Consider the following 27,960-nt stretch of genomic DNA (forward strand, 5'->3'; position numbering starts at 1 on the left):
CACAGGACAAGATTCACAAATGTATTTCTGATGCACACACACATATTCTTGATTTACAAACTGCTTGCGGTCTGTGAACTTCACTGCATTTGAGACTCCCCTGACTTGGCTCGACACACAAATGTTTTTTTTGAACAGGGTATGAGCAACTACCAATCAGATGTCTCCCTTCTTTTAGCCAATCACAAGAACGCACTCCACGTGGGGGATTGTTTACTTATAAGCCAATCACATGAACGCATTCACACAGTGCGATATGCCTGTGGTGCAGCATATTATAGCCTACTTATTAATGAAATTGTATGAAAATACAAAAAAACGTGCAAAATCTTGTCCTGTGCATTTCTGAATCTTGAGTGCATTTGTAAATGTTGTTTGCATTTCTGAATTGTGTGTGTATTTCTGAATTTTGTGTGCATTTCTGAATTTGGTATGCATTTGTGAATCTTTTGTGCTTTTTAAATTTTGTGTGTGCATTTGTAAATTGCGTGCGCATTTGTGTATCCTGTGTGTGCATATGTGAATGTAGTGTGTGCATTTATCTTTATTGAGACTCTTTTAGCTCCATTTTTTCCAGGATTCTTTGATGATTATCAACATTATGAAAATCATTTGAAATTAATTTAATGATTAATGCTGACTTCCAATTGATCAAATACATATGACACCTGCTGAACCACAGTTGACATATAGAGGAATAAAAGCGGTTCAGCTGTCTTAGTTAGCCATACACAAATGTTTAGAACAGTTCAACTGAGGAGACTGACTCCTCAAAAAAATGGAATATGAAACGAGGGCCAAAATTTAAAGGTCCCGTTTTACGCGCTTTTTTTTAAGCTTTGATTGTGTTTACAATGTGCAATATAAGATGTGTTCATGTTTCGCGTGAAAAAAAAACAAACAGTATTTTTCACACAATTCACCTATCTGTATACCTCTGTTTTCACTGTCACAAAAACAGACTGATGACTTCCTTGTTCTATGAAGCCACGTAACTGGTTCTGATTGGGCCAGTGGTACCTGAGTTGTGATTCGACAGCAGCTGAGAGCAGGCTGCCCATCTGGTAATGTGATTGGGCTGGAACGCACGTGCTGGAGATGTATTTATAGTCACAGGAGCCTTTTTACTGACAAGATGCGCTTGTTTTTTTGCACAGCCCTAACATCTAGTTAACAAAGCTAAACGGCGTTGCCCTTTGTGTAATAAGTTACAGAAACTGTTAAACGCACCAACTTAAATAATAAAATACACTTACCAGTTGTGGTTCATGAACAACACCTTCTCCAGACGAATCCGGCATTAAACTGATTTGAGATTGAGAAAGTTGTCCTCAGCAAGCTGTCCTCAGCAAAATCAGCTGCACATAGATTTACATGTGGATTATAATTTTCGGGAATGGAGTTAAACATAAATTGTAACCATTAATCTCAAAGTACAGCGTTCTGATTGGACTAAAAAAAACAACAAAAAAAAAAACTGGCGTTTCAACGACCACAAACACAAACAGCTCTTCCTTCTCCGTAGGAGCGCAGCAAGGCCACGCCCCCCTGTTTGTGTATTCACGTGGGCGGTGGTTAGTCAAAAAACTGTTTTAGTGACCTCATTACTACAGGAACTAGAGGGTTGTAGTCCAAACGGGTCGTTTTTTGTGGGCAAATTCTGCTTGGCATTGAATTTTGAGCTTTAGAACTTTACAGATATTATTTATACTCTAACAACAACATTACACACTAACTAAAGTTAAAACATGGGATCACGAAGAAAGGGACCTTTAATGGCTAAATTGTTTTCCCTAAAATCAGGCAGAAATGGCGAACTTCATGTTATAAACAATATGAAAAAAAAATATTTTTTTTTTTTGGCGACTAAATAGTCAACTGTAGTCTCACCACTAACATAAAATTACACAATCTGGGGGAATATATATATATATATACACACACACACACACACACACACACACACACACACAAACACAAGGCTGCATTATTAACTGCTGCAGTACCATGAGAACATCTCAAACCTTTCACGTTGCATAAAATACAGGAGCTAAACTTTATGAATGCATTTTCTGAGACTAGGACAAGGTTAACCTGAAATTTAGATTTCATTTTAAGCACCATGCTCAATGTGAAAGGCCATAATGCTACCAGACTTGCACTGCAACGTTTAACCTTCATCAGTACACTTTCAAAACTTTGCACCCGAGTCATTTTACTATTTATGCAATGATTTTTTTTTTTATTCAAAGTATCTCAATCACAAGTGAACAAAAATCAGTATTAAAGCACAACAATTAGGTCTCTTCCACAAATACTTTATATTTAGTAGCTCAGAAGCTCATGTCACGATATGACTAAATCATTCTGTGCACGTTGTGCTCTGTATAGTGAAGATTTATGATCATAACAGAGAAACACCATGATAAAGCCAATCCCATTTGGTTACAATATGAAGAAGCTTATGTTACCGAGTGCACTTAAGCTTTAGAGAATAGAAGGACTAATGCATTTTCCAGAACTGGAAACTTAGCCGATTCAATGATCCAAACAAAGAGGACAGCGTGTTATGCCTTCTGGTGAAATGATAGCGAGACACTTTATCAGATAAACCTCCTAAACAACAAATGTTACAAACTTATGAAACAGAACACGAACAAATGTATTTGCACTATAGATACGTTAAGATGTTTTAAATCAAATCTAGATAAAAAATAATGCTATAAAAACATTCGTGCCACTAGTTGCAGTTCTCAGAAAATGGCCCTCAGTTACACTTTACAGTCTTATTTGCTTAAAACATGCTCCTTTCCCTTCAAGACCAGTTTCCATTAATTTAAAGAGATGGTCATCTCCAACTCCATTATATCTGCCAGAATTCCATATTCAACATGAGAAAACCCACCGCTCATGGCAAGATAGATCAAACATTTCATCACGGCCTTAAATCCAAACATTTCCCATACTGGAAAATTACTTCCACTCTTGGATGCACTTCAATCCCTTTTGGTATTCACCAGACTCTCAAGAGGCATTAATGCCGTAAATCTGGAGTAGAAAAAGAATCACAAGAAGAGACACAGTCTGCAGAGCTCCGAACAGTCCACGTCCAGAAGAAACCTGACTCTCAGCGAGGTCCTGCTGGGTGCCGTTCCTCAGACCATCCGTGACGTTGACCATCTCGTCCCTCAGTTCCTGTTGTAGAAGTCTGGAGATGAGGCTATTGAACTTGTTCTCCACGGTGGAATACTCAGGAGGAGATGTGGTCAGGTTGAGCTCCGGGGGATCCAGACAGGTGCCGTTCAGGTGAGCGTAGACAACTTCACTCAGGTCCAAGCCAGCCACGGAGGATGGAGATGCACATGGAATGTCCCTCACCAACTTATAACTCTCCATCCACTCCCTCAACCACTCCAGGTCGCAGGTACACTCCCAGGGGTTTCGAAAGAGATACAGGCGGCCGATGAAATAGATGGGCTGGAAGACGGGGAAGGACAGAGATGTCAGATTGTTGCTGTTGAGGTGCAGCGTGATGAGGCTCGTCAAGTTCTCAAAGGCGCCCTCCTCGATGTAGGACAGCCGGTTCCGATCCAGGTACAGCACCTCCAGCTCCACCAGGTCACTGAACCATGTTTTAGACACATTGCTCAACAAGTTCCCACCCAGATTCAGCATTTTTAAGTTGCTTAGACCCTTGAAAGCATGCTGGGGTAGGTCGACCAACAGGTTATCGTTCAGGTAGAAGTTCTCCAGACGCACTAGATCTTTGAAGGCCTCATCGTGTATCACGTTTATGCGATTCTCCTGTAAGTTGAGGTACTTGAGGTTGGTTAGGCCCAACAAAGTGCTGTAGGCCACCGCTTCAATCTTGTTGCGCTCCAAGTAAACATGTGTGAGGTTTTCCATCCCCCTTATGGACCCGGGAACATGTCGAAAGTTGTTTTGGAAACACAGCAGTTCCTTCAGGGAGATTTGCTCCAGGAAGATGCGGTCTGGCATATTGAACAGGTTACAGTCGGAGAGGTCCAGACGCACCAAGCGCTTGAGTGCCGTGAAGGAGCGAGTGTGCAGGTAGCGGATGTGCTCGTTGTGGGACAACTTGAGTTCCTGCAAATTGGGCAGCCCTTTAAACGCTCCCGGTGTGATGAAGGAGATGTTGTTGTGGTTCAGCGACAGTGTCTTGAGCGAAGGCAGGGTGCCAAAGGCCCGCTCGGATAGAAACTTGATGCTGTTCTTGTCCAGGTTGATGGAGGACGCCTCGCAGGGGAACTCTTTAGGCAGGTCCATCATGTTGACGTGGTCACACAGGACGCTGCAACTCTTCTCGTGAGTACACGTGCAACTGGGAGGACAAGAGCGCGTGCAGGCCCATAGTGCCAGGGCATGACGGGGAAGGACAAGGAGGAAGTACACTGGCGAAAAAGAAAGAGATTTAGGGTTAGGGTGCCATTTAACTAGACAAACTGTTACCTTGTCAATGTTTATTAAGGTTTTGTTTTGAAATATTCAAACTAAATATCAGTCGCACATTGCATGCAGGTCCTTCTACCAAAATGTTGCCATTCCGTCTTTCACGCAAACATTATTTAACACCGATGACAGATTTAAATGAACCATATTAAGAAAATAACAATTCAATGTAAATATGGCAATTAATAACCTTTTTAACATGGTGTGAAAATTACCATGTTCACATCTGAACAGCATTTTCAAAATACCAATTTTTAACATTTTCAAGGCTAATGGTAAAAAAAATTGTATCATTGGACAAGGATTCTTTTTAGATTATTTATATACAAATGGCATAAAAGAGGTGTACCAAACCCACTTGGTCAATAAAAAAAAGAAAAAAAAGAAAAGAATTTTGAGTATTTGAAAAAATGGAAAGTCTATATTTTTATAATTTAAGAGTGAATTTTCATCACACAGTCCTATTGATGAATCTTTATTGAATGCCCCACACCACGGGTTTATACTAGAACTGCATGGTCTATAATGCAGATAAATATTGATTCGACACAAAAAGCCTTTAATGAATCTTTAGATAGAACTTCCAGGACTCTATTTTTAATTATACAGAAACAAAACGCTAGTCATGCAGCATTAGCAGTCACTTTGCAAATGAGTCGTGCTCGTTCTCCCAACAGTTAGGGGAAAATTACAGAGAGCACAACCAAACACTGGAGGAATAATTTAATGTGTGGCCTCCCTCCCTGTGTCCTGTATCTGCTCCACACAATGAAAATATGGTGATTAAGAAAGGACAGATTAGAGATTACAAAAACACAATCTAGGTCCTGTTAGTTCCCTTAAATTTCTATCAGTAGAGATACTGCATTTCAGGAACATACTGTAACAACGCTTTTATATAATAATTTATATTTTATATATAATTTAATAAGTAAAAATTGATAGCCTGAATTTACTGTAAGTCACTTTGGATAAAAGCGTCTGCTAAATGCATAAACTTTATTTTAATTTAATTTAATGTTCTCAAAACCCATTGAGATCAGTTGAATTCAATATATAGCACAGTAGCTTAATTACACCTGCTCATATTGAAGAAATTGACAAACATAAAACAGCAAAAATCATAGACTTACCAGCAGTTAGGATGAAACGCATCACTGGTTCCGCTCAACTGTGGATTTTTTAAGATAAATTAACTCAAGCATATCCTCTAAAACTAAACAATTAGGAGATCTTGTTGTTGAACTGATTTTCAGCAAGAGAGGACAGAACATTTTATTTGACCAAATAAAATAAAATAAAAAAGCAATGGCTGCAAACTGCTTACCTGTCGAGCATGTTCGGTAAAGGTTCTCGTGCACAGAAAACTAATAAAAGTTCATCAACCATGACTTGTCTCTACTGCTTCTCTCCTAGAGAATATGAATGTTTGTATGTGCACACATCCACTATCATCAGCACTCCCCTTCAAAAAGCCATCACTTAATGGCAGAAAAATCCTGGGATTATAAGCGTTTAAAGCAGTACTCTGAAATCAAAGCGAGCAGAAATGACCCGCTGGGCCTCAATAGTACATACAGATTACAGGCTGCAATCTCCTTATATAAACCAGTGGTCATGAGATACTGCACCATAATGTCAACGTTTCAGGAAACATCTGCAAGTGTGTTAACACCTTGTCTTTAGAGACCCTTCTACCACCTGCATTTCATACTAAGGGGCACTTTTCAGTTGGCATTGAGAAAGAACAGAATTTTTCATTCTCTTTCCTTTTTTAAATAGGACTTGTCAGGCTTCAGCAATGTCATGTTTAAGATGAATTATTGCTAAACACAAGGATTTATGAAAAATTAGAATGTGTTTATACAGCAGAAATATAAAATTGCTGTCCAGTCCCAAAATCTCATTTTGCTATAGATTATAAAAATGTTCTTAAAGATATTAATAAAACACCATTCATCAATATGTATAATATTTATACATATTTTCAGTCAGTCTAGTCCTTAACTACTAGTCTGTTATCACTTTAACTATATGAAAATATGATCTGGGGCGAGCAAAAAAAATAATAATAATTTGATTAACACTAGAGTCCCCAATCCCCAGCACATGAAGAGCAGATGCTTGTCCGAATTTCTGCAACATGAAACGTTTAAGAAATCATGCTTGATTGTAAGGAATTTGCATCAGAAACTTTTATTTTGGTAAAATCATACAATAAATGCACAGCTGAGTCATCTCATGCAGTGCAGAGCCTAGAAGCTACGACATAAAGCAAATACTAAATCTAAAGGAGCTCTGGTGTCCTCTCAGGAAGCCAACTATTCTCCTATTTCCATCTGGGTGGAGGGCAGGGGATGTGATTTCAGTGTTTCCAATACACTTTAAGACTTATTGCTAGCGTGGATACTTGCAGCTTCTCCTGAGTGGACTAATACCAGAGTCGCTGTATGTGTAAATACAATAGAGATCAACCACATGTTCAAGGTTGCCATGTGCCAGACACTGACAGAAACAAAACTTCAACAGAACCAATGCCAATCTGTAGGACAGAAAAAAGCACACATTTGGAGAATCTGGACACTTTTTGCATCGATATTTATTTTGATTACTTTTTTTTTTTTTTTTAATCCAAACCTTGGCATTTTTTTTTCTTCTTTTTTTTTCTGTTTCCAATTCTGAGAGCCAATTGGTAATTCCATAGCGACGTGTTGCCATTAGGCCTTTAACAGCTGTGGAAACTGATCAAGTTCATTACGTCTGAAACATTAAAAAAGCTCACGCTACCCCGAAATACAGAAATTTTCCACGCATACAGGTGACATTCAACATTCAAGTGCCAGTGTTCAGGTATTGTCTTTTGGTCAAGTTACTTGAAACTTTCAAAGAATCACTTTGAGGCTTATAAAAATAAATATTTCTCAAAAAATGCTTAATAACTTACACAAAACTAGCAGCAAAAGTAGAATCTAGAAATCTGTGTGCAAATAGCTAAATTCCCCACTGCTGATTGCCCTGGTCCCAAATAAATCCTGGTAAATAGTGAGAACCCTTCCCCTTTTGTAAACAAGCTGCGTATCCTGACACAATATTTGGAAGCTTGAGGACATGCGCTCAAGACACGTATATATATAAAACTGGAAATGTGCAATAAAAGAACTTTGTAAAACTTGATGGGCACAACGTACACGGGCCTAGACCTAACTAAAGTAGCACCATTCAACTCGAAGTTCTTAATACTGTCAGTGCATCTGCTTGAATTCATCATAAAAATAAATAAAAACTAAAACAAAGAAAGTCAAGGCACAACTCACTTGAGAAGAAAATCTATTGCACTTGCGATAAATGCCTTATTTCTCCTCCACTCGAGCGCTTCTGTCCTTTACAAGAAAAGAAGCAGTAAACTGGCTCCTCGGCCAGTGGTTTAGTTCACATCTAACCAGATGAATTTCAGGAGCTGACAGCATCGGTAATACCTGGTGTCCAGCCTCGCACACAACAGCGGGACTCCATACACAAGCTAAAATGGTGGCCTGTCTAACTGCACTCGCGTCAGGCCCAACGCAAACAAACTCCTGGGTTTGATCCGCCAGTGCCTCAAAATGAACTCCCATGCTGCCTCTACCATGAAAAAGGGAGCCATGCCTGCTGCGCAGCTTGAAAAGAGAGGACGTTTGTATTAAAAGAAAGCCTGCAACAGTTCATTTATCTTCTCTCCTTGACCAAAAAACAAAACACTAGCATGCGTATTCGACCAAAGCGGTCATGTAGCAAAGACACGGCCGCTTTGGTTCTGTGGTCCGTTTGTAGCCATTTGAACTTCGCTTTCAGGATGGCAGCCATTTTTTGTTTTGCTGACATTTGTGAAGAAACATTTTATCAAAAAACCTCGGAGTTTTTCAATAAAATCACATCTGCTTCTCTAAAATGTTGTTTAGAGGAAGAAAAGTAGTAGTTAACAAAAAAAGCTGCCCACTTCGAGTGGCTAGCATGTGGTTCTTACTAGCTGCCGTAACACCGTCAAGTCAATTAAAACAAGTGGAGTAAGAAGTTCCAGCATTTTGAATTTTCAAACACTGAGTGTTTCCAATATTTCGTTATGAATATCACAACTGGAATGGCCTTTTCAAGACAACCATATCCCTAAAGAGGTGTCTCTGCAGGATAGAGTGAGCAAAACAAAAAGTCAGTCAGACCGATTTGTCCCTTGTGACACAGATGCTTCACAGAACGGTTCTAGCAAAGCGCCTGAGATGCGTTTTACTTTGCGACTTGTATTGTTGGCTTCATGATATCGGTGATAATTTGAAGTTCAAATGGAACAGCGACTCGCTGAGTCACGTTATCCCAGTATTTGCCAAGGTTTGATTGAGTACAAGCTTTCAAATACCTTTACAGCAAAAAAAAATAAAAATACATTGCTCCTGGCCAAGTTCACTCAATGAAATTAACGAAAGTAAATTCCTGTCTATATTCAAAAAGGCACAGTACATTCACATAGAAATGATCCTCTTTTTTTTTTTTTTAAACAAAGAAAAAGTCAGAAATGAAGGTGCTGTAATAGATCAAATACACAAGTGTTTGTAATTCTGCTCCAGTTTTTCCACAGATCAGCTCCCTTTAGAATGTGGGCAGAGAATCACAGCGTGTAATGTACCGAGTTCATAAAGCTACACGGAGGGGAAGAGTCTGGCTATGATAACATGTGGTTTCCGCTCAACTAGTTTGGCAAACGTACATTTAGTTGCCCCACCAGTCCACCTGGGCATAGTTTCCTCCATAGTTCCCATAGTTGCCCCCATAGCTGTCAGCACCGAAACTGCCAAAGCCACCTAAAATGGACAATAAATTCAGGACTGCTTTCAACAATTTCAACTGACTTTTGATTGTTTATTGTTAAGTTTATTCATCTAGGCTACACGTTAACATTTATACACACGTATGCATGCATATTATATATAAAATCAAATCATAAGATGTGGTTTGAAGTGAAACTAACCCTTATTGCCTCCAAAACCTCTGTTCCCTCCATGGCCACCAGTGTTTCGAGCGCCACGGTTGGTGAAAGCACTGCCGCCCCCAGCCACCTGGCGGTAATCCCTGGCCCCAAAGCCACCAGAGAACCTGCGGAGCAAGAGTAACATCATGAATCTGGAAAATACACAAACCCGTTGGGGAGATCTGAAGAGCTCGGATGCTTCCGTACCTCTTGGGGCGTCCACGGTTGGTGCTCTTGTGCTGGTGCTCGTAGGCTAGGTTTTCAAGCCAGGAAGGCACCTCCTGTTTGGCCTCCACCAAGATGTCCAGCAGATCTTTTGTGATGTTGCTGTTCTTATCATTATAGAAGGATGTGGCCAGACCTAAAGATAAATCAAGAATTCAAACAGATGTTCTGGCAAAAACTTCAGGATATTTTTGAAAACTATAGCAAAATTCACCAAGGTTTCCCACACGGCCTGTACGACCGATGCGGTGGACGTACTCCTCAATGTCACTAGGCAAGTCAAAATTGATTACGTGTTTCACGTTGGAGATATCAAGGCCACGTGCAGCCACCTATCAAGACAAAAACACAACCAATTAAGCAATCAGGAGGAAAACCACAGGCTTCCAGTGAACGTGCAGACTCTACTCACAGCGGTGGCAACCATGATAGGGCAGCGCCCAGAACGGAACTGGTGGAGCGCTTCCTCACGGTCACGCTGAGAGCGGTCCCCATGGATACTGGTGCATGCATAGCCCTCGCGATAGAGGAAGTCCTCAAGAGCATCAGCACCCTTCTTCGTCTCCACAAACACCAGTGTGAGAGAATCCTTGCCTACAAAGACAAAAGGTAAATCACTCTGGATAAACATCTTGCAAATGCAGAAATACATCTGTGCTTTTGTAATCTTAATTATCTGCACTGAATGCAATATTAGCCACAGCTTGCTTCTTTACTGTAGTCAGGTTTTGGCATGATGTCAATCGACACACAAGGATGAAACAATAGAACGCAGCTCTAGACTCTTCCCATATCACTATTTGCAGTACTATTTTTAAAAACTAGTGCTACAACAATAAAATCTAAAGTAAAGATATTTTTACCTGTTGCATTGAGCAGGTCAAGAAGGAAGGAGCGCTTGTCATTCTCTTCCACCCAAACCACCTTCTGAGTGATGTTCTCTGAGGTGGAGCCCACTCGGCCCACAGCCAGGAAGATATACTCCTCCAGAAAGTCACGGGCCAGAATCTTAAAATAAAAAAACAATTCGAACGCATGGAAGCAATGAGTTCTTTATTAAAATCCAAACTTTTATTCAAGTCCATAATGAGACCCACTGGTTAGCCTCGTATACCTGGATCTCTTTCGGGAAGGTGGCACTGAACATCATGGTCTGGCGAGACCCTTTTGGAGGCATGGTGTCCTGCTCCACGATACGTCTGATCTGGGGTTCGAAACCCATATCGAGCATTCTGTCAGCCTCATCCAACACCAGGTATCTACAAAGAACGTATAAAGTCATTTTTCTGAACCAAGATGTATTTGAGGTCAAAGAAAACTTAGAATCATACTAGCTTCACTTACTTGCAGTAGTCTAGGCCAATCTTGCCCCGCTCCATCATGTCTACCAGACGGCCTGGTGTGGCCACTAACAGGTGACAGCCTCTTTCCAAATCCCGGATCTGCTGGCCTATATCTGCACCTCCATACACCACACACGGGCGCACTCTGGAGCGGTAAGAGAACTGCAGAAGATGGCAAAAAAAATTAGTGAAGACAAGCTTTAAATTGGACCAAATTTTGCTAACCTAGAACTGGTTTACCAGAAAGATATACCTTTCTGGCCTCGTCATAAATCTGAAGAGCAAGTTCTCTTGTAGGAGCCAGTACCAGTGAGATAGGAAATTGCTTACGACGGACGTACTTCCCATTCTCCTGCTTAAAGACCAAAACAAAATATTTTCATGACAGAAGCAGAAATGCTTTCCCTCACAAGGCTCTTTGTACAGCTTTTGGCCAATAAAGAGATGTATAGTTACCTGGGTGCTGGCTTTGGTGGCCTGCAGTGCCTCTCCAGGTCCATCGTTGTAGATCTGACTAAGCACAGGAAGTAAGAAGGCTGCAGTCTTCCCCGAGCCTGAGAGAATAGAGCATACACACATGATGAACCACACTCAAATTACTCTCTACTAATCATCCACATGAGCCACCCAAAGCCAGAGTTTGCTCATTCAACCTGGTAAACATTGCGGTTTATTCTGACCATGCCCTACCTACTGAGGTCATCTAACGCACAAGTAAAGGGGTCACAATCCTAGATAGAAAATGTTCTAAAGGTAAATGTTCTAGAAGATATGCAAGTTGACAGATATGAGTGATTCAAAATCAAAGCAATAAAAATGTCTAAAGAAAAACATCAGTTTATCATTATTACTATTTAAGAATGTAGAGTACTTTTTTTACATTTTACTTTGTATTCAAGGATCTGTCAATGAACTCTTGAAAAACATTCATTCAATTATTCAATGGAATGAACTTGGGCTCACACAATTACTAATTTTACTCAAGTCAACCAAAAAAAAAGAAAAAAAAAAAGCATTCACTTAATCAGAGGGTCTCTGTTTATGTAAATGACCCACAACACATAACGCAGCATCAGCGGTCTTTGCAGTTTCAGGTAAGTCCAGCTAAAGCTACTGGCACTGTAAAACTGCAAATAGTTTTAACATTATAGTTCAAGTGGGATGCAATTTTAAACCGTTTTTCTCCCACCTGTTTGAGCACAGGCCATCAGGTCCCTCTTGGCCTTGACGATGGGGATCGCATACTTTTGAACAGGAGTAGGCCGTGTGTAGCGACTCAGGGTGATGTTGCCCATAATGATCTCGCCCATATCCACATCATGGAACTGAAAAAAAAAAAAAAAAACATAGAAAACATCATCCATCCGCTGTAGCAGCCCTCCTTCTTGATTCAACAAGGCACTATGATTATTAGGCTTACACTCTCAATACGCCCAGGACTGTTTGATCCAGTGGCCTCCACAGGAATGTCATCATACTTCTCAAAGTTAATCCCAGTGTTGCTCGCAGCGAACAGCTCCCTGTCGTTTGGAGGGGGAGACAGAGGAGACACAAGATCTTAAATCACACAGACAGATGGACTCAGGAGACAGGACACATGGTGCAATTAGCAGTGGACCACTTACTGTTCCAGACGCTCGTTGGGGGGCAGTGGCTTTGACCAGTCCTCTTCATCTCTGGATTCTTCAACCCAACGACTGTTCCCTCCTGTTCCTCCTCCAAAGCCTCCACGTTCATACCTGCTAGGAAACAATTATTATTTTTATAAAAACACTGTAGCACACCACCATAAACACTCGACTTTTACTTAATCTATAAATCTTGCCAAATCAAATGTCAAAATGCCCATCATGACGTGTAGACTCAGTCTACACATGTAAACACAGTGCTTTATGGCTTAAGTGAACGTAAACAGTTGGGAGGTTGAGAACTTTTTAATTACAAGGCTAGTATTAGATTTTGCCGTTTTATTATAACAATTGTTCAAAATTGGTGAAATGTCAATGGTATCTAAAAGATAGTGTTACTGCACTCTTCCTCACCTTCCTCTTGAACCAGCTCCTCGATCATTGAAGAACGCAGACTTCCCTCTGTCAGAACGCCCACCGAAGCTAGTGTAGGCATCTCTGTTCACCAAAGAGTTCCAGCCTCCATCTTTGTTCTCAAAACTGACATAACCTGCAATTTCATTGTGTTAGAGGATTAAAAACATGTACATCTTGCAAAACAATCACTATCATTTTAAAACTCTGTAAACCTCTCACCTGTATTATGCATTGGCTGGTTGAAGGGACCACCATTCCTGTTTCCACGAAAGCCACCACGTCCACCTCTGTCATTACGAGGAGGTCCACGGCCAAAGTTTGCAGTCCCATTCACACGACCATCATGGTACCCATTGACAAAACCATTGCTACGTCCGCCGTCCCACCCTGGAGAATCTTTCAAAAAGGGACAGACAGGTAGAGAATGTGAAGGTATTGAGGGAATGGCTCTAATAACTTAGCTCCAAGCCAAGACTGATATCAGTGATGCTTGGGAGTGAGCGGCAGATGTGAAAAAGCCAGTAAAGCAGTTTGCTTCTACGGCAACAAATAGACAAGTAAGTTAAGTGAACCAGACAAACAGGTTCATGGGACTGCTTAATTTTATTTTTTTATAAAAAATGCAGATCAAGCACACAGAAAGAACTATGGGGATTCTTTGGGCAAAACCGGCACTCCTAGTGCTAACAAAACCATATGAAGAAAAAACAACCAGTTCGGTCACCCCAGTGACTCACCCAGCAATTCCTTTCTGATAAAAATCCAGTTTCAGGAACAAAAAGCACACACACACTCCAAAATGTATAGACCAATGTACTTTATCAAATGAGGTTGTGATCACACACAAAAAAAAAGACAAATCTTACAAGCACTGGAGCATATACAGATAAATCACCACATAAATGGGTGATCAATTTCTGTCCGAAATTTGCCAAAAGCAGGCCAAGCCATGCCACAGTCTGATGCTCAAATTTACCACAGCGATCAGCCCAGCTGATAACACTGGCTACATCCTCTCTTCCGTCAGTTGCTACACTGCTGTCAGTACGCGCAGGAGAGGCTGCAAGTGACACACACAGAGAAATTAACCAGGACTGCACCCATGCATATGAATACCCACACTTCATTACTCCAGCATACAGAAACGGGCCAAAAACACAAACAACTTGCATATCTGACTTCCTCAGATGTGGTTAAACCACACAACCAAACATTAGCTTTCCAATCTTAATTGAAAAGAGCACAATCACTGCTGAACTACTTGCTAATCAGAACGCCAAGGCATACGGTCAAAAATATAATGAATCATCAAAAATACCATTTGTAGCAGGCAGGAAATGCTAAAAAAAAGTCAAAGTAAACGGCAAACAATCCCTTAAGTAAAATAAATATTTGCCTATAGTCTTGCTACAAAAGTGAACTTGAGAAAAAAAAACTAAAAGCATCAGAGTTGGTGTCTCTTGGCAAGTATGAAACCAAACAACTGACGTGGCAGCAGTGATACGTTAAAGCTCAGAGCACTCGATCTTGGGCTAATTGGAGAGAACAAAATTACGTTGTGGTGTAGTTAGAAATGTTAACGTGCATCGCTTAGTATTTAAAAAGAACACAGACACGATTAAGCATGCTAATGACATGTAGCATTAGAACATGTCAGTGGCAACGTCACAAACTTCAAGGTCTAGTTAAAATGTAGTGATGTCACTGAGGACAGACAAGGAGAACAGAGGGATGATGCAGAAATCCCATGCATAAAGATATACCACATCGGACTGGCCAGGCACTAGTGTACGTGTGATAAAACGAGAGCTCCTGGGATGGATATCTCTGGGAACCTAAGCAGAGGCACAGGGCACTTAAAAGACAACCATTCCTTCACATCAGAGGAGTGTAAAAGCAAAGTCGTTTTGAATAGTTACCGGTCCTAAAGTCATTCCATCCAGTCGGATAGTTATGTCTGTGTCTTTGGTTTCCCTCAGGGTGCCAACTCTGAGGATACTGTTTGGGAGAAACTTGATGGACAGTTTCACAATGTCAGGAGATGGCGTAATATTTAAAAGTACTCAAAGGAGTGTGTGTGCTTACGCTATTGCATTCAAGCTTCTTTCCTATTTGTTCACATTTAGAGAGTCAGTTAGAAAAGAGAAGAAAGGAGAGAAATGCAAGCAACCGCAGCTGCAGGATAATCACATGGAGCAGTTGGACAAAGCCACTAAAGCTTTGTGGACTCAGAAATGGCTCCTTCAGTTTCATAAAGTGTGAGGTTCACTCAACACTCTGGGAACTGACTTGAAATGCCTGGCCCCAAAGTACTGGCTCTGAAGGCATGGAATTTAAATTTTCATGCATCTTGGAAGCAAAGCACCTTCAGAAGAACCTGACCAAGACTTACAGCTCTGTACTGGTGCCACTGAATAACCGCTCTGTCTACCAGAGGAATAAGCATTTCCTGCTGTGAGAAAACATGAAGTCAAAGTGCAGAAAAAACAGTTGATCATAAAGCATTGATTCTAAGACAGATCTAGAGATCATTCTTAAGTAATGAGATGGGGTGGCTCACATCAATAAAAAGGGGAAATGATTTACTGAAAAAAAAAAAAATAGTTTTTTGTTTGCAATAGTCCAGGTTTTTTTTATGATACAAACAAGCCCAGAAACAAATCATTTTTGTCTGTCAAGTATTTTCACATGACAGTTATTTTGAATTGTACACATCCAAGGAAATCGCTAAAGATATCCAATAAAATTTACAGCAACTCAAAAGGCCAAAACTCAATATCCAAATTGTAAATATTTGCCAAATTTGCATGCATCTGACCCACCTTTTAAAAAGTAAATCAGGTTAACATACCATTATTTGAGGCGTCTTTGTTTCTCAAGTGAGGAGGAATGTAACGCCCTGAAAGAAAATAAAAAATCTTTTCTTTTTTTTATTAATTTGCATTTTAAAATGTGCACTTTAAAATTCAAAAATACTACAAAATAAATAAAATTGGGCAAATACAAAAAACTATGAGACAGCTGTTTAGGCTTTTCAGCCATTCAATCTGAATGAGGTGAAAGCTTTAAATGAGATAAATCACTTACGACCAGAGCCAGGACCCTGTCCATCAGCTGAGTTCAAGTCTAAAACAGCAAACTGAAAAAGAAAAAGAGCAAAGTGGGCCACTTAGTCCACTACCAGCTACATACAATGTATTACATACATACATACATACATACATACATACATACATACATATACACACACACACAAACATATATATATATATATATATATATATATATATATATACACACACACACACATGTATTGTAAACCGAACACAACACTGGGCAGGTTTATCGTATGAAGAAAGAGGTTTCAGACGGTCTACATTAAACAACTTTGGGCGGCATTACAGCATAAAAAGAAAAATTACAAAATTATAATTATAAAAGAAAGGTTATTCCACATCTGCATGAGGTGATGTTTAGACTCGATCACGTTTAATATTTAGTCCACATCTTACTTTTCCATGCAAGGAAAGTAAAACATCTGTCTAAAGTTATCTTTTGTGTTCCACTGAAGAAAGTCGAAAAAGGTTAGAACAACATGGGATTGCATAAATGACAGTGGACAAATCTTAAAAACAAAACAAACAAAAAAAAACTAAGTTTCCGATGTACCAAATTTGAAGTTTTAAACTCTTGTCACGAACATTATCTTTCATAGGGCTAAAGCATAATTAAACCGCTCTGGTCACGTGAATGTTTACATCGACTATGTAAAAAACGCAATTAAGACAGTTTGTACGGTAATTTATTCTTGACAACTGTATAAAATACAAAAACTCTTTAAAATCTTTAAACTAACATTTGGTCACAAATGTAGCCGCTGGCAGTAATTTAGCGAATCAAATTTCAACAGCGCCTGCCACAAATGTTTGGCAAGCCTTCATGGCCCTAGTCAACCCTAAAGCCTATGATCATTGTACCAAGAGACACTTCGACATGGTCATATGGTGAATGGTCTAAACAAATTGCTTAATAATTAAAACAAATAGAAATCATCATCATCAGCGTGATACATGTACAAATGATTAACTCAGGTTGCATTGAACAACAGGCCGCAGACTCAAATCTCCGACAGATTCCGACGTCATGCGCTTTTTAACTGTATTTCTAACAAGACTAACTATTTTCAAGGTTTTACATGACTGATAGGAACTATGTTTACTGTTAAGGTGACGGAAAACCGTCCAATGCTGATGTTGATACTGGTAAGCCTGCTGCGAATGCTGAACATAAACAACAGCGATAAACAGACAAATGCGTCGGCTGTGTCTCAAAAACACTTTAAACTCTAAATGTGGACAGGAAAAAATGACTAGCTATATATCTCCTGAATTGTATATTTTCAATGAAGAAAGAGATCATAAAACGAGGAACTGCGGCTGCGTTTCAACACCTACTGAGGTGGCTTCCTTGACAGCATCTTTGGGTCAACGCAATGTTAGGAATGTTGTCTACAAAGGCAGCTCACTAGGTTTTACGACGCAGCCTGCGTGTCAAAGCCAACTGATCAGAGCGATTACAGAGCTAGCACATTTAAACACATATTCACAGCCTACCTGCTGCTCTAGACCGTGTGAACCGTCGACGACCACATGACTCATAACTAAAGAGAATATGTGAGGATTACTCCTTTATCGCCGATAAGCTGTTTCTTTGTTGTCTGAAGGATTTCAGCCAAGTCTCCTTTTATAACGACGTCACTTGCTCTTTTGTAGTCCTGTCCTTCTTCAAGGGCTTTTTGTGCCAAAGCCACGGTAAGGAAAAAAACAATTACACGTTTAAGTGTAAATTATCCTTCCTGGGGCCTTATACTGGCAACAAAAATATTGAAAATGTGAAATTTCTTTCACGATGTGTGTGTGTATTCTGGCCGCTGTGCTGAGAGTAGCCCAGTGTGTGCTGTGCTTGTTGGCTCCAGGCTAAATGCCATTGGATCGGCAAACAGAGGAAAGACGTCACAGCGACCGGAATATCGCGAGATGTAGCCGGCTCGTTGTTGTTGTGTTTTTTTTTTTTTTTCAATAAAAATTCTTAAGCTATTCAAATTTAAGAAACTACCACAACATTATATAATATTACTTTGTTATCTGCTTATGTTAATTTTATGTTATGTTGTTGTTGTTATTGTTTTACATGCTTTAAACCGTACAATATTGCCTTATATTTGCCTTGTACTTATTGTTGCCTTGTACTTGTATGTGATGGAAAACTTAAGTTCTGAACTTGGATAATTTTCCACTTTGTATACTTTGTTCTTAATAATAAATAAATCATTTTATGGAAGTTTCTTCTACTCCCGGCTGACATTTTTATGTGGATTTTTATTAATGTATGCATCATTTGTTTATCGATAATTTTTGCTGCTTTTCAAATGCATTTTATATACGAATCAATTTAGATATAACTTGTGATCAGGTCATTTTCAAATTATGTAAAATGGTAGAAAGTTTTTTTTATTATGAAATTATTATGCATTAATTTCTGCTACGTTTCAAATTGGATTCTGTATCGATAAAGGTAAATATAATTCGCGAACATATCAGGTTGAACAGGTTTTTTCTTCAAATTAGAACACTACTTGTGTGTATTTATGATACATAAAACGAATTAAAGAATTAATCAAGGTAACGTTAAGTGACTCTGAAATTTCAACCAGAAAATACCATGAAACACGATATAAAATTAAAGAGGCGATGAAAATGACACTGATAGGCCTAAGGATTCTGTGACTGTTGCACATTCATCGTTGGAAATTGTTAGTGGACAAATTAAACAAACCAGTGAGAGTGTGAGAGCCATTGTTGTCCAATGCAGCACAAGCGATTGACCCGATGCTGCCTCCTCATGGTGTCTCTTTATTCTACCTGTAAGATAAAACGCTCGTTGCTTTAACTTCAAACGGTTCCCGGCTCAGCCTCTAGGGGCACAACGCTGACTGAACATACATCCGGGTACCTGAGCACCCTCTTATCCAGCCCATTTCTCCGGAAGAAAATCCGCACGCTCCCTTTTACTTCCTCTTTCCGTCAACGGAGTTTAGGTATGCGAAACAATCTCCAATTTCTCTACTCAATCTGATTACAATCACCGCTCAAATTCACCATCCATATACACAAAAAGACGCATAATGTCAGCATATCACTTAAGGACACATCTTTACCCTTTCGGGTTTGTCAGTGTTGAAACTGAATGTGATATTTATGGTTGAAGCGATGGTGTATTCGTGGTCATGTTGTGGCCTCAAGCGCCGGTGAGACTAAAGAGTCTGCTGAGCTAATTTCAATTAAACGAGTTTAATAAATTGTAAGCCAACGAATTATTATGCATTGGTTTTAATTGTGCGTTTCGTCAGTGTGGGTTACTTTTGTCTGTTGGCTATTTATGATGTTAAACAGACTGACAGATGAATGAATGCTTTTTCATTGCAACCTTTAAAATGTAAATGGTGATCATATGAGATGTAATGCAGAATGAAATAACGATTCTATGTTGATATTAAACTTGTAATGGGTTGTGTCTACAGGCCACAATGGGACGTGTGATCAGGGGTCAGAGAAAAGGTGCGGGCTCCGTCTTCAAAGCCCATGTCAAGCACAGAAAAGGTGCTGCTAAACTCCGTCACATTGACTTTGCTGAACGCCATGGCTACATCAAGGGGATTGTGAAGGTAAAGTGATTAAATGGTGCCTTGGAATGCTCAATTCAATTGTCATCTAAAGTGGGAAATTGCACAAAAAAAAAAAATCCTGCTTTTGTTTCTCTAGGACATCATTCACGACCCTGGCAGAGGAGCTCCTTTGGCTAAGGTGATGTTTCGTGACCCTTACCGCTTCAAGAAGAGGACCGAATTGTTCATTGCTGCTGAAGGCATCCACACTGGCCAGTTCATCTACTGTGGCAAGAAAGGTAATGCATTTCATGTTGAGAACTGTTCAAACAAACATCCAGTCTTAAGTGCACATGCTGATGAAAGTGATTGGACTGTTACAGCCCAGCTGAATATTGGCAATGTACTCCCCGTTGGCACTATGCCTGAGGGCACCATTGTCTGCTGTCTGGAGGAGAAACCCGGAGATAGAGGCAAACTCGCCCGTGCATCCGGAAACTACGCCACAGTCATCTCCCATAACCCAGACACCAAGAAATCCAGAGTCAAGCTTCCATCTGGATCCAAAAAAGTAATCTCTTCTGCAAACAGAGCTGTTGTTGGTAAGCAAACATGGTTTGTTAATACCGAGATGTTTTGGTTAATAACCTGTTGTTTTCTTGCTTTGCATAGTTATACATTAGATTTCTGATTGATTTTAATTTTGTAAAATCTTTGGGCATTTGCTTTTCCTTATGTCATAACAGAACAATTTTCTTTGTGGTGCTTACCACTGAATCTCTCCGTTGATATATGTTGTGTGACCTTGGGAATTTGTAGTTTTGAGTGTGTATTTCATGGCACAGTGTCTCTCAAACTCAAATGAGTTTGTAACTTGAGCTAATGTCACAAAAAATGATAGATAAAAAATTTTAAATGATGAAAAAATGTTTATTTTAAAAATATGTACTATAGATCAAAGAGGCTTGACTGACAAAAGGTTGGGAGTCTGTGCTGTAGCAAATGAGAAAAAAAGGGTAATTGTGTACTTTATTTAGAATTCCTTTAAAAGTCTTCGTGAACTGAAGTCTGTTGTCTTATTAAAGGTGTTGTTGCTGGTGGTGGTCGTATTGATAAACCCATCCTGAAGGCAGGACGTGCGTACCACAAGTACAAGGCCAAGAGGAACTGCTGGCCTCGTGTCCGTGGTGTGGCTATGAACGTAAGCAAACTTTTCTTTGTGATTACAGGTTATTTCAGATTCTGAATAGTTGCCTAAATGCTGGTTTTAAATCTGACCCGTTGTGTTTGCTTCCCCAGCCTGTTGAGCATCCCTTCGGTGGTGGTAACCATCAGCATATTGGCAAGCCCTCAACAATCAGGAGGGACGCGCCCGCTGGACGCAAGGTCGGTCTCATTGCTGCCCGTCGTACTGGCAGACTGCGTGGAACAAAGACCGTCCAGGACAAGGAAAACTAACGTGTATATTCATAATAAAATCATCCAAACGAAGTCATTTGCCTCTTGACGTCTTTATCAGCTTTTGCCATTTCTACACTAACACTATCCAACATCACAAGCACAAAAATGTTAGTTCAGTCAAATTACACACAAAAAAATCATATTAGAAAGGCATATAGGATTGCAATTGTTACACGTTAAACCCTTGTTATGAGGGAGACTTTTTCTTGTTAAAGTGGAAGTGATGTTTATTTAACTACTTCAGTTCTAACATCGAAATATGAAGGTGTTTTTTTTTTTTTTTATTAGCCCCAGGGGTTCCATGAATAAAGATTCCTACTGTAAGGAAATACCTAAATATATTGGGACTTTAGTTGTATACTGGTCATTTTAAATATGTAGTGAATGTTATAAATATCTAATTATTGTTGTTGTATTCAGATCAACTAGAAATATTTTTTATAAAAAAGATTCTAAATATTTTAAAATCATTCTCACTTGTAATCATGAGTGACAAAAATATGTTGGAACGTTAATTAAATCTAGGGTTTAGAAAATGACAGAATCGCCCACTGGTCTCGTAAATGACAGGATGGTTAAGAATAGCCATGCAACCTATGCATCAGGAAGAACAATCGTGTTCACAGGAATCTGTAGAAGTATTTGCTTGGCCTTGACCAGATGGGTTTAATGGACTGATGTGTCTCTTCTCTGATCACAGACTGAAAATAAAAAAAAAAGCTTAAAGTGGATTGTTTTGGAATAGTAGTCTAAACTGGTTTAAAACCATTTTAAGATTAAAAACGGGTAATTCGGGTTAATAAGCATATTATAGCCATTTCATAGAAATTCTCCCATTTACTTAGGCAACCTGAAATTCAAGTGATACCTTATTCCAGCAAAATCATATGGATTATTATAAAGCATTTTAAAATCTTAATATCTGACACACCCACACATGGTTGCAAATCATTTTTGTGGCTATAGAGCTTTGCACTCTACAGGATCTTCACAACAGACAGACATTTTCCAGATTTCTTTATTCTTGAAGGGCGCAATGCTTTTCTCTAATAGTTCTGTGCACAAAAACCTCACAAAGTGAAAGTCAACATTGTGACTGTGGCTTCAGAATTCAACGTCACATCATGGCCAAAACAAAAGTCGGCAAAAAACAGGGCGAAGAACTCTGTACAGTCAATAATCTTTAAAAATAACACAAGGACAAAAATGTTCCTCTTAAATCAAATCCTAGTCTTCCTTTTAGTGAAATACAACAAAATAAATTCTATAAAATAAAACTGCAAAATATTTAAATATATGATGGGCTGAATATTTTCACTTGCAGGAGTATTTGGTATCTGTCCCAACAAAATTCAAGAGCGAGAAAAAAAAAGCATTCAAGTTACCAATTAAATACATACAGTATCTACTGATGTTTACTCCTTTAATCCAAGAGACTTTTAACTGAAGTTGCAACATGACTAACCAGCAGTTATTTTATGGTACAACCCTGCTTTTACGTTCGCTCTCCTTAAATGAAGAATCCCCAAACAGAGCTTCAAGTACACTAATGTGAACCGGGATCATGAAGCCAGGAGGTCATTTGTCTGACACAAAGGTCAAGACAAATAAGCAAAACGCATCGTCCACTAATGTTCCAGACATCCTGGCATGAACTGCTGCATCTCTTTTCTCTTTCTAAAATTCCTATCATCAAAACCTAAGCATTTATCTCATCATCAATAAAAAAAAACGCGAGGAAATGTGTGCAATTGTAAAGCCACTTCTTACATTTCTTCAAAAACATCAAATCTAGAAGAGCATATGGAGTAGGAGACCAAAAAGAGGGCTCTTCTGAATCGCTGTGGAGTAAGAAACTGCAGATTGCCCTTCGGCTATACTAGTTTGATGTGAAGCCATGCTAAGGTGTCACAGCGTGTCAGTTGGAGCTTTCGAATTATTGAATTATTACCAGAAAAGGAAAAAAAGGCAATAGGAATTTCCAGAATAAAGTTGCATCACCCCATCCACATCAACTAAACATCAAGATCATCACCAAACCGTCCCATCGTTTACAAACTATGGCTAACTCTTGCTCACGAGGTGCCATAGCTGGTTAAACTTCGACATGAATATAATGTATGATCAAAAGCAGAATGACCCAAACGGCCCAAACCTTACTACTGAGCATAGGGTAAAACAGGGATTTTTTTTTTTGTCTTTCACCGTTGTATTTGCATCTTTTTTTTGTGGTTTTTCCATTTTGATAAATCTGCAGTCTCCCAACAGCAATCACACACGCTGTTGCTTCTGAACAGTCAAAACATTAACATAGTATGTACACCTCTGTCATGAGACAAGTGCGACAGGCCCATTTTATTATTACAAACAATATACACAGTCCACTGCAAGTTACACATTTGACAGTTAATACTGTCGAGCAGACGGTGAAGAGACTCTCCACTCCAAGGTTAGAAACTGAGGGAAGCTTAATGTTCTGGTTACACGGGCTGTGGAGTAGATCAGCATGGTGGGGCCTGGCCTTGCTCTGGATTCGAGTATCTCTTCTGGAGAACTCCGATGGAGGACAGTGTGACAACATGTTGTTAGTCTTTAGTCTGACTGGGCGGCACCTCCTCAGGGGGCTCCCAGTTCTCTTGTGCTCGTGGGCCTGGACGCTGAGGGTTGTTGACGTGCTGTGCTGCGGGGCCAGTGTACGGCTGCGTATGCGGGAGGTTATTCTGCTTAAAAGACAACAAATCAAATGATTACATCACAACCAGAAACTCATTTGTAGATGCCAATATATAACAAATGGCACTTATTTAAAAGCTGACTTGTATAACAGATTCAGTGCATTTAAAGTTAGGGGAAAAAAAGTTGTAATCATGAAAGCCATTATTCAGCAATGTAAAAAAACTTATGTATTTTTTTTGGGCAATGACGCATTAAAATCAAACCTGAATTATTATTATTATTATTATTATTATTTTTTTATAAATCAGGGCTGTCTATTAATATAATTAATGGAAAACAAAATAACATGTTAAAATTAATGTAATTAACATACCCACCCAACGTACATTATTTTATATTTCATAAACATGCAGAGACGTCTGTTCTCGCTGTACTTTGGTCTGTGCAGCATCACTTCAAGTCAAACACACCCATCCACTATATTTGTCTTGAGAGAGCGGGTGCGGCCATTTGTAAATGTAATTTGCAAGGATTCCAGTGTCATACGCTTCCAGCTATTTTTAGCTGTACAAAACAGCTAATTTTGCTGCTTGATATTGCAAACTAGTGTGTCTTGCATGTTATTTTAAATGTATAAGCTTAATTAAAAACACACTGGATTGTAGTGCAAACCGTTTTACTGCACTTTGTTTTTCTCAATATTTCCTTGCAGCGGCTAAAAAAACAAAACAGATAACGGTTTACTTTTAAAAATAAGGTGGATAAGTCGATTGGTGATCAACATGATACAAGGCATGATGTAGCCCATAAAATTCAGTTTACCAATGCAAATATTACCTATTAAAGCCACAGCAGTACTGCTGTGGAAGAGTCTTAAATGAATCTGGTGAACCAATGATTCAATGACTTATTCAGGACTGTAATAAATGGCTCTTTCTGAATAAGTCGTTTTAACGAACCAAATGAATTAATGAATGACTAAATGACTCAAGACATTTACTGCCACCTATTAGCAGTTTTTTTTTTCTTATTTTGCAGTAAAGAAAGCTTATGAAACTCTTCAAACTGGTTCTTCTAATTCACAAATACATTATATGGTTAAAGAGAGGTTGAGTAGTATGAGGCTTGTGTGACTGAAGCTCAGTACCTGTTGAAACTTTGTGCCTGGAGAGTGAGGGTACAGAGCAGTGTCCTCTGGAGGAGAAGTGTCCTGCTCATCAAGGGCCTCCTGCTCATCAGGCTCCTAAAACCACCATCAGAAATAATGTTGAGTGCTAGATATACAATATATCTGCATACAATATAATTAAATGTAAATCTGTTCGTGTAATACTATCTAAACCATGGATGTGTGAACAATGTCCTCTAGAAAGAGTCCCTTTCATTATAAAACCAATTAAACATACAAAGTCATTATAGCAGGAAAGCTAAGGGCTTTGTAGGCTTGATTTAGACGAACAAGGAACATAACTTGGGGGATTTTAAGACAGATGAGGGAACACCATAAATGGACGCGCACACTCCTATACTTCAATTTGACAAACTTTTTCAAACTAAAAGGAAGCTTCTGAAGACAGACAGGAAAATGCCCATGGATGAATTGATTAGACAGTGGCGTGAACATAATGCTAAACACGTCCTCCTGAACATTTTGTTCTTCCTCAGAAAGTTAATCATCAGGATGGAATATAAAACTAACACCACTTCCAAATTTGCAGTCAGACAAACACTTCTCAGAAGTGCAGGATGTTTTCAGATCAGATGACCAGAACAATTCACATTCGCAAAAAAAAAACAAAAAAAACAAACCACACACACACACACACACAACATTACCTCCGACTCATCTATACACTATAGCCAAGGCTTAGAGTTTTCGATCACTTAGTTACCACATTAAGACTTAAAATTGCATAGAAAGAAACAGTTTGGACACACTGAGATGAAGACGAAATAACAGTTGATTTAAAGTTGTTTTTAAGGGAGATGGAAGATGGTTCCGCCTACATCACACCCTGTGAACACCAACAAAAAGTAACGCAGATGGCAACAGTGTGGCCGGGCTATACAAGTCTTACGGTGTGCTGTTGTTGGCCTGTCACTTCCCCTGGCAAAAGTTGCTGTGTCGAGGACGGATTCCGGCCAGCGTCCTCTTCAGATGCCACCTCGTGCTTCGTTAAGTGACACTATTTTGAAACGGCAGTTAATATTGCATACTGTTTCAACAAATTATGCATCTATGGCTGAATACATTTAACATTTGTGAAAATCTGCTATTGATTAAAGCAAGCGATTTAAAAATAAAAAAAAGAAATGGCATGAAATCAAGTGTAAATCTTATTAAACTTAAATTTGTGCAAATATCAACAATATTTATAATTGCTTTGCGTTATGAACATGAAAATCTGGAAATAAAAGTCGAAAACTCAAAGCCCTATCTATAGATAAACGTGGCTATTAAGCACACTAAACACTTCTACATACTTCAACATGTTCAGTATTTACTGAAGGGGTTCTATAAAAAGCAACCATGCAAAAATTGTAATAACTTAATTAATAGTGGGCAGAAGCACACATACATGATCAGACTTTTTAAACTGAACATACCGGCACTACTGTTGCAGACAATAAGGGGTGGCATATCATCACATACCTCTTCTGGGCACAGCTCACAGGCCTTGGCTAAAGTCATACGCGCACTGTGGGAGCGCTCCAGGAAGTATCCATTAGAAGTCTCATTGCTCTGGACAGGAGGGGACCAGTTATTATACGTGTACTGGGTATTTCCAGTGTATGGTCTACGTTCCAGCTCGTCACCGAGCCACTCCACTGCCCAGGTCCACTTCCTTTTTAAATCGCCATTACTCTGGAAAACAATCAATCCGTTTTTGTATATTGAAACAACAACAACAAACCCATTTGCATGCAAAGCCTTTCATTCTTAAGCTGAAATTCTCACCTGGAGAATCTGATAGGCCACTGAGCAGTTGCTGAACAGAGCCACCATGCATTTGATACACTGATAAGCTCTCTTTTGGTAGTGATTTTTGGAGCGCTGAATGGTGTCAAAAAGCCCATCACGGTCATCAGGGATTCCCTTCAGCACATTGTGGATCCTAACAAACCATAAAAAAAGAGAGCAGACCAGGACATTATGCAATCGGGAATATAATTAATCTTAAAAGAGAGGTCAAGAACCCTAAAGATTAAGGACTTCACTCCAGGAACTAAATTGCAGTCCTCAATTACAATTGTGCTCTTAAGTGTTTCGGGTTGTTTCCATAAAAGATATTTACTAAATATGAAGTGAAAAGATAGACTGACCTGTGAGTCTGCCATGAGTCCTCAATAAACAAGATCTGAAGGAGCAAGTCCAGGTAAGGCCTTAACTCATACGTGTATGAATATGCCACCTACAAAAAAAAACAAAAAAAACACCAACATAGAACCATCTTTAGACAAAATAAATACTTAGAAACATGGCTAGATTATACAGCAAAAATGTAATGTTTTATATATTTAACATCGTCCATGTAGGTAAACTGAAGAGTTCTGAATTCATGAACAGACCGTTTGCACTGAATCACAGACCTTTCAAACTCTAATAGCATTACACTACTCCAGATTAAATCAGATGCTATTAAAATAGTTTTCTTACTTCTCATTCTCACAATTTGCAAGAAAGGGAGATAGCAGAAAAATACTGAATGTCCAAATAAATTGTGCATTATTACAAAATGTAACTGCAGTATTCACAAATATGACTTAAACTGAAAAGTCTTTTGAAAGACAAATGCTGGTAATCCTTCTCACCTGCCACAGTAGTTCACTCAGCACAGTGGAGGAAAACTGAGGGTTTTCCCAGCAGCAGAATCTCAGCAGTTTGATAGTGTCCTCTGAGTTACTGCAGTCCTCAATAATCTTCTTCACATAACTGGTACGTACAAAAAGGATGTCCACCACCACCTGCTGCAGAGGCATGATGGGTGCGGTGATGTTGGGGTCTCCATATGGGTTTGGCAGGGGAGGGTTTCCTAAAAAACGTAAACATGTGGAAATGTCAGCTCATATCCTTGC

The 27,960-nt window shown here is 39.3% G+C and overlaps 4 protein-coding genes across 35 annotated transcripts in view; 1 reads left to right on the plus strand and 3 right to left on the minus strand.

Annotated features, from left to right (window-relative positions):
- Positions 1-1,560: 1,560 nt before the first annotated feature.
- LOC113053119 (nyctalopin-like) lies at positions 1,561-6,475 on the minus strand. 2 transcript variants are annotated; one of them, XM_026217873.1, is made up of 3 exons: positions 5,798-6,475; positions 5,604-5,641; positions 1,561-4,412 (listed from the first exon to the last, which is right to left on the minus strand). In XM_026217873.1, the coding sequence occupies exons 2-3, from the start codon at positions 5,623-5,625 to the stop codon at positions 3,025-3,027; spliced, it is 1,410 nt and encodes a 469-aa protein (XP_026073658.1). In that variant the 5' UTR covers positions 5,626-5,641; positions 5,798-6,475; the 3' UTR covers positions 1,561-3,024. The 2 variants fall into 2 exon arrangements, with proteins under 2 accessions (XP_026073658.1, XP_026073657.1); XM_026217872.1 differs by having other exon boundaries at positions 5,604-6,475.
- A 579-nt stretch (positions 6,476-7,054) lies between these two features.
- On the minus strand, positions 7,055-18,077 carry LOC113053116 (ATP-dependent RNA helicase DDX3X-like). 21 transcript variants are annotated; one of them, XM_026217851.1, is made up of 22 exons: positions 17,696-18,077; positions 16,170-16,221; positions 15,934-15,981; positions 15,475-15,531; positions 15,002-15,094; positions 14,846-14,917; positions 14,059-14,142; positions 13,302-13,478; positions 13,080-13,215; positions 12,663-12,779; positions 12,458-12,557; positions 12,227-12,362; positions 11,494-11,591; positions 11,291-11,392; positions 11,039-11,199; positions 10,809-10,953; positions 10,558-10,702; positions 10,107-10,288; positions 9,909-10,026; positions 9,677-9,830; positions 9,470-9,594; positions 7,055-9,302 (listed from the first exon to the last, which is right to left on the minus strand). In XM_026217851.1, the coding sequence occupies exons 1-22, from the start codon at positions 17,738-17,740 to the stop codon at positions 9,211-9,213; spliced, it is 2,439 nt and encodes an 812-aa protein (XP_026073636.1). In that variant the 5' UTR covers positions 17,741-18,077; the 3' UTR covers positions 7,055-9,210. The 21 variants fall into 21 exon arrangements, with proteins under 21 accessions (XP_026073636.1, XP_026073638.1, XP_026073637.1 ...); XM_026217853.1 differs by having other exon boundaries at positions 11,291-11,389; positions 12,663-12,776; positions 15,475-15,534; XM_026217852.1 differs by having other exon boundaries at positions 11,291-11,389; positions 15,475-15,534.
- A 993-nt stretch (positions 18,078-19,070) lies between these two features.
- On the plus strand, positions 19,071-21,237 carry LOC113053126 (60S ribosomal protein L8-like). 2 transcript variants are annotated; one of them, XM_026217890.1, is made up of 6 exons: positions 19,071-19,179; positions 19,663-19,806; positions 19,904-20,045; positions 20,130-20,348; positions 20,832-20,947; positions 21,046-21,237. In XM_026217890.1, exons 2-6 carry the CDS (start codon positions 19,669-19,671, stop codon positions 21,202-21,204), a joined length of 774 nt encoding a protein of 257 aa, XP_026073675.1. In that variant the 5' UTR covers positions 19,071-19,179; positions 19,663-19,668; the 3' UTR covers positions 21,205-21,237. The 2 variants fall into 2 exon arrangements, with proteins under 2 accessions (XP_026073675.1, XP_026073674.1); XM_026217889.1 differs by lacking the exon at positions 19,071-19,179 and adding an exon at positions 19,354-19,389.
- Positions 21,238-22,207: 970 nt separating this feature from the next.
- Positions 22,208-27,960, minus strand: part of LOC113053124 (probable ubiquitin carboxyl-terminal hydrolase FAF-X) — a 32,427-nt gene continuing 26,674 nt past the window's right edge. For 4 of the 10 annotated variants that reach the window (XM_026217880.1, XM_026217881.1, XM_026217878.1 and 1 more), the window contains 7 exons: positions 27,697-27,917; positions 27,208-27,296; positions 26,843-26,999; positions 26,537-26,749; positions 25,962-26,069; positions 25,031-25,126; positions 22,208-23,930 (listed from right to left, as the gene is read on the minus strand). In XM_026217880.1, coding sequence (XP_026073665.1) covers positions 23,793-23,930; positions 25,031-25,126; positions 25,962-26,069; positions 26,537-26,749; positions 26,843-26,999; positions 27,208-27,296; positions 27,697-27,917 — 1,022 coding nt within the window. In that variant the 3' untranslated portion in view covers positions 22,208-23,792. The remainder of the gene's footprint in view (positions 23,931-25,030; positions 25,127-25,961; positions 26,070-26,536; positions 26,750-26,842; positions 27,000-27,207; positions 27,297-27,696; positions 27,918-27,960) is intronic. The other 6 variants (XM_026217887.1, XM_026217886.1, XM_026217879.1 and 3 more) reach the window with 5 other exon arrangements.

Source organism: Carassius auratus, chromosome 34, assembly GCF_003368295.1.
Source record: "Carassius auratus strain Wakin chromosome 34, ASM336829v1, whole genome shotgun sequence".
Lineage (NCBI taxonomy): Eukaryota > Metazoa > Chordata > Actinopteri > Cypriniformes > Cyprinidae > Carassius > Carassius auratus.

What these genes read in the sequence shown, in the direction of transcription:
- LOC113053119 (XM_026217873.1), bottom strand. Translation starts at nt 5,625, where the DNA reads ATGCGTTTCATCCTAACTGCTG. An exon ending in GCGTTTCATCCTAACTGCTG is followed by an intron (nt 4,413 to 5,603) that starts GTAAGTCTATGA and finishes CTTTTTCGCCAG; the next exon opens with TGTACTTCCTCCTTGTCCTT.
- LOC113053126 (XM_026217889.1), top strand. Translation starts at nt 19,369, where the DNA reads ATGTTGTGGCCTCAAGCGCCG. An exon ending in TGTTGTGGCCTCAAGCGCCG is followed by an intron (nt 19,390 to 19,662) that starts GTGAGACTAAAG and finishes TTGTGTCTACAG; the next exon opens with GCCACAATGGGACGTGTGAT. An exon ending in TCCGTGGTGTGGCTATGAAC is followed by an intron (nt 20,948 to 21,045) that starts GTAAGCAAACTT and finishes TTGCTTCCCCAG; the next exon opens with CCTGTTGAGCATCCCTTCGG.
- LOC113053116 (XM_026217850.1), bottom strand. Translation starts at nt 17,740, where the DNA reads ATGAGTCATGTGGTCGTCGACGGTTCACACGGTCTAGAGCAGCAG. An exon ending in GATGGCCTGTGCTCAAACAG is followed by an intron (nt 11,592 to 12,226) that starts GTGGGAGAAAAA and finishes CTATTCTCTCAG; the next exon opens with GCTCGGGGAAGACTGCAGCC. An exon ending in CCTTCCCGAAAGAGATCCAG is followed by an intron (nt 10,703 to 10,808) that starts GTATACGAGGCT and finishes TTTTATTTTAAG; the next exon opens with ATTCTGGCCCGTGACTTTCT.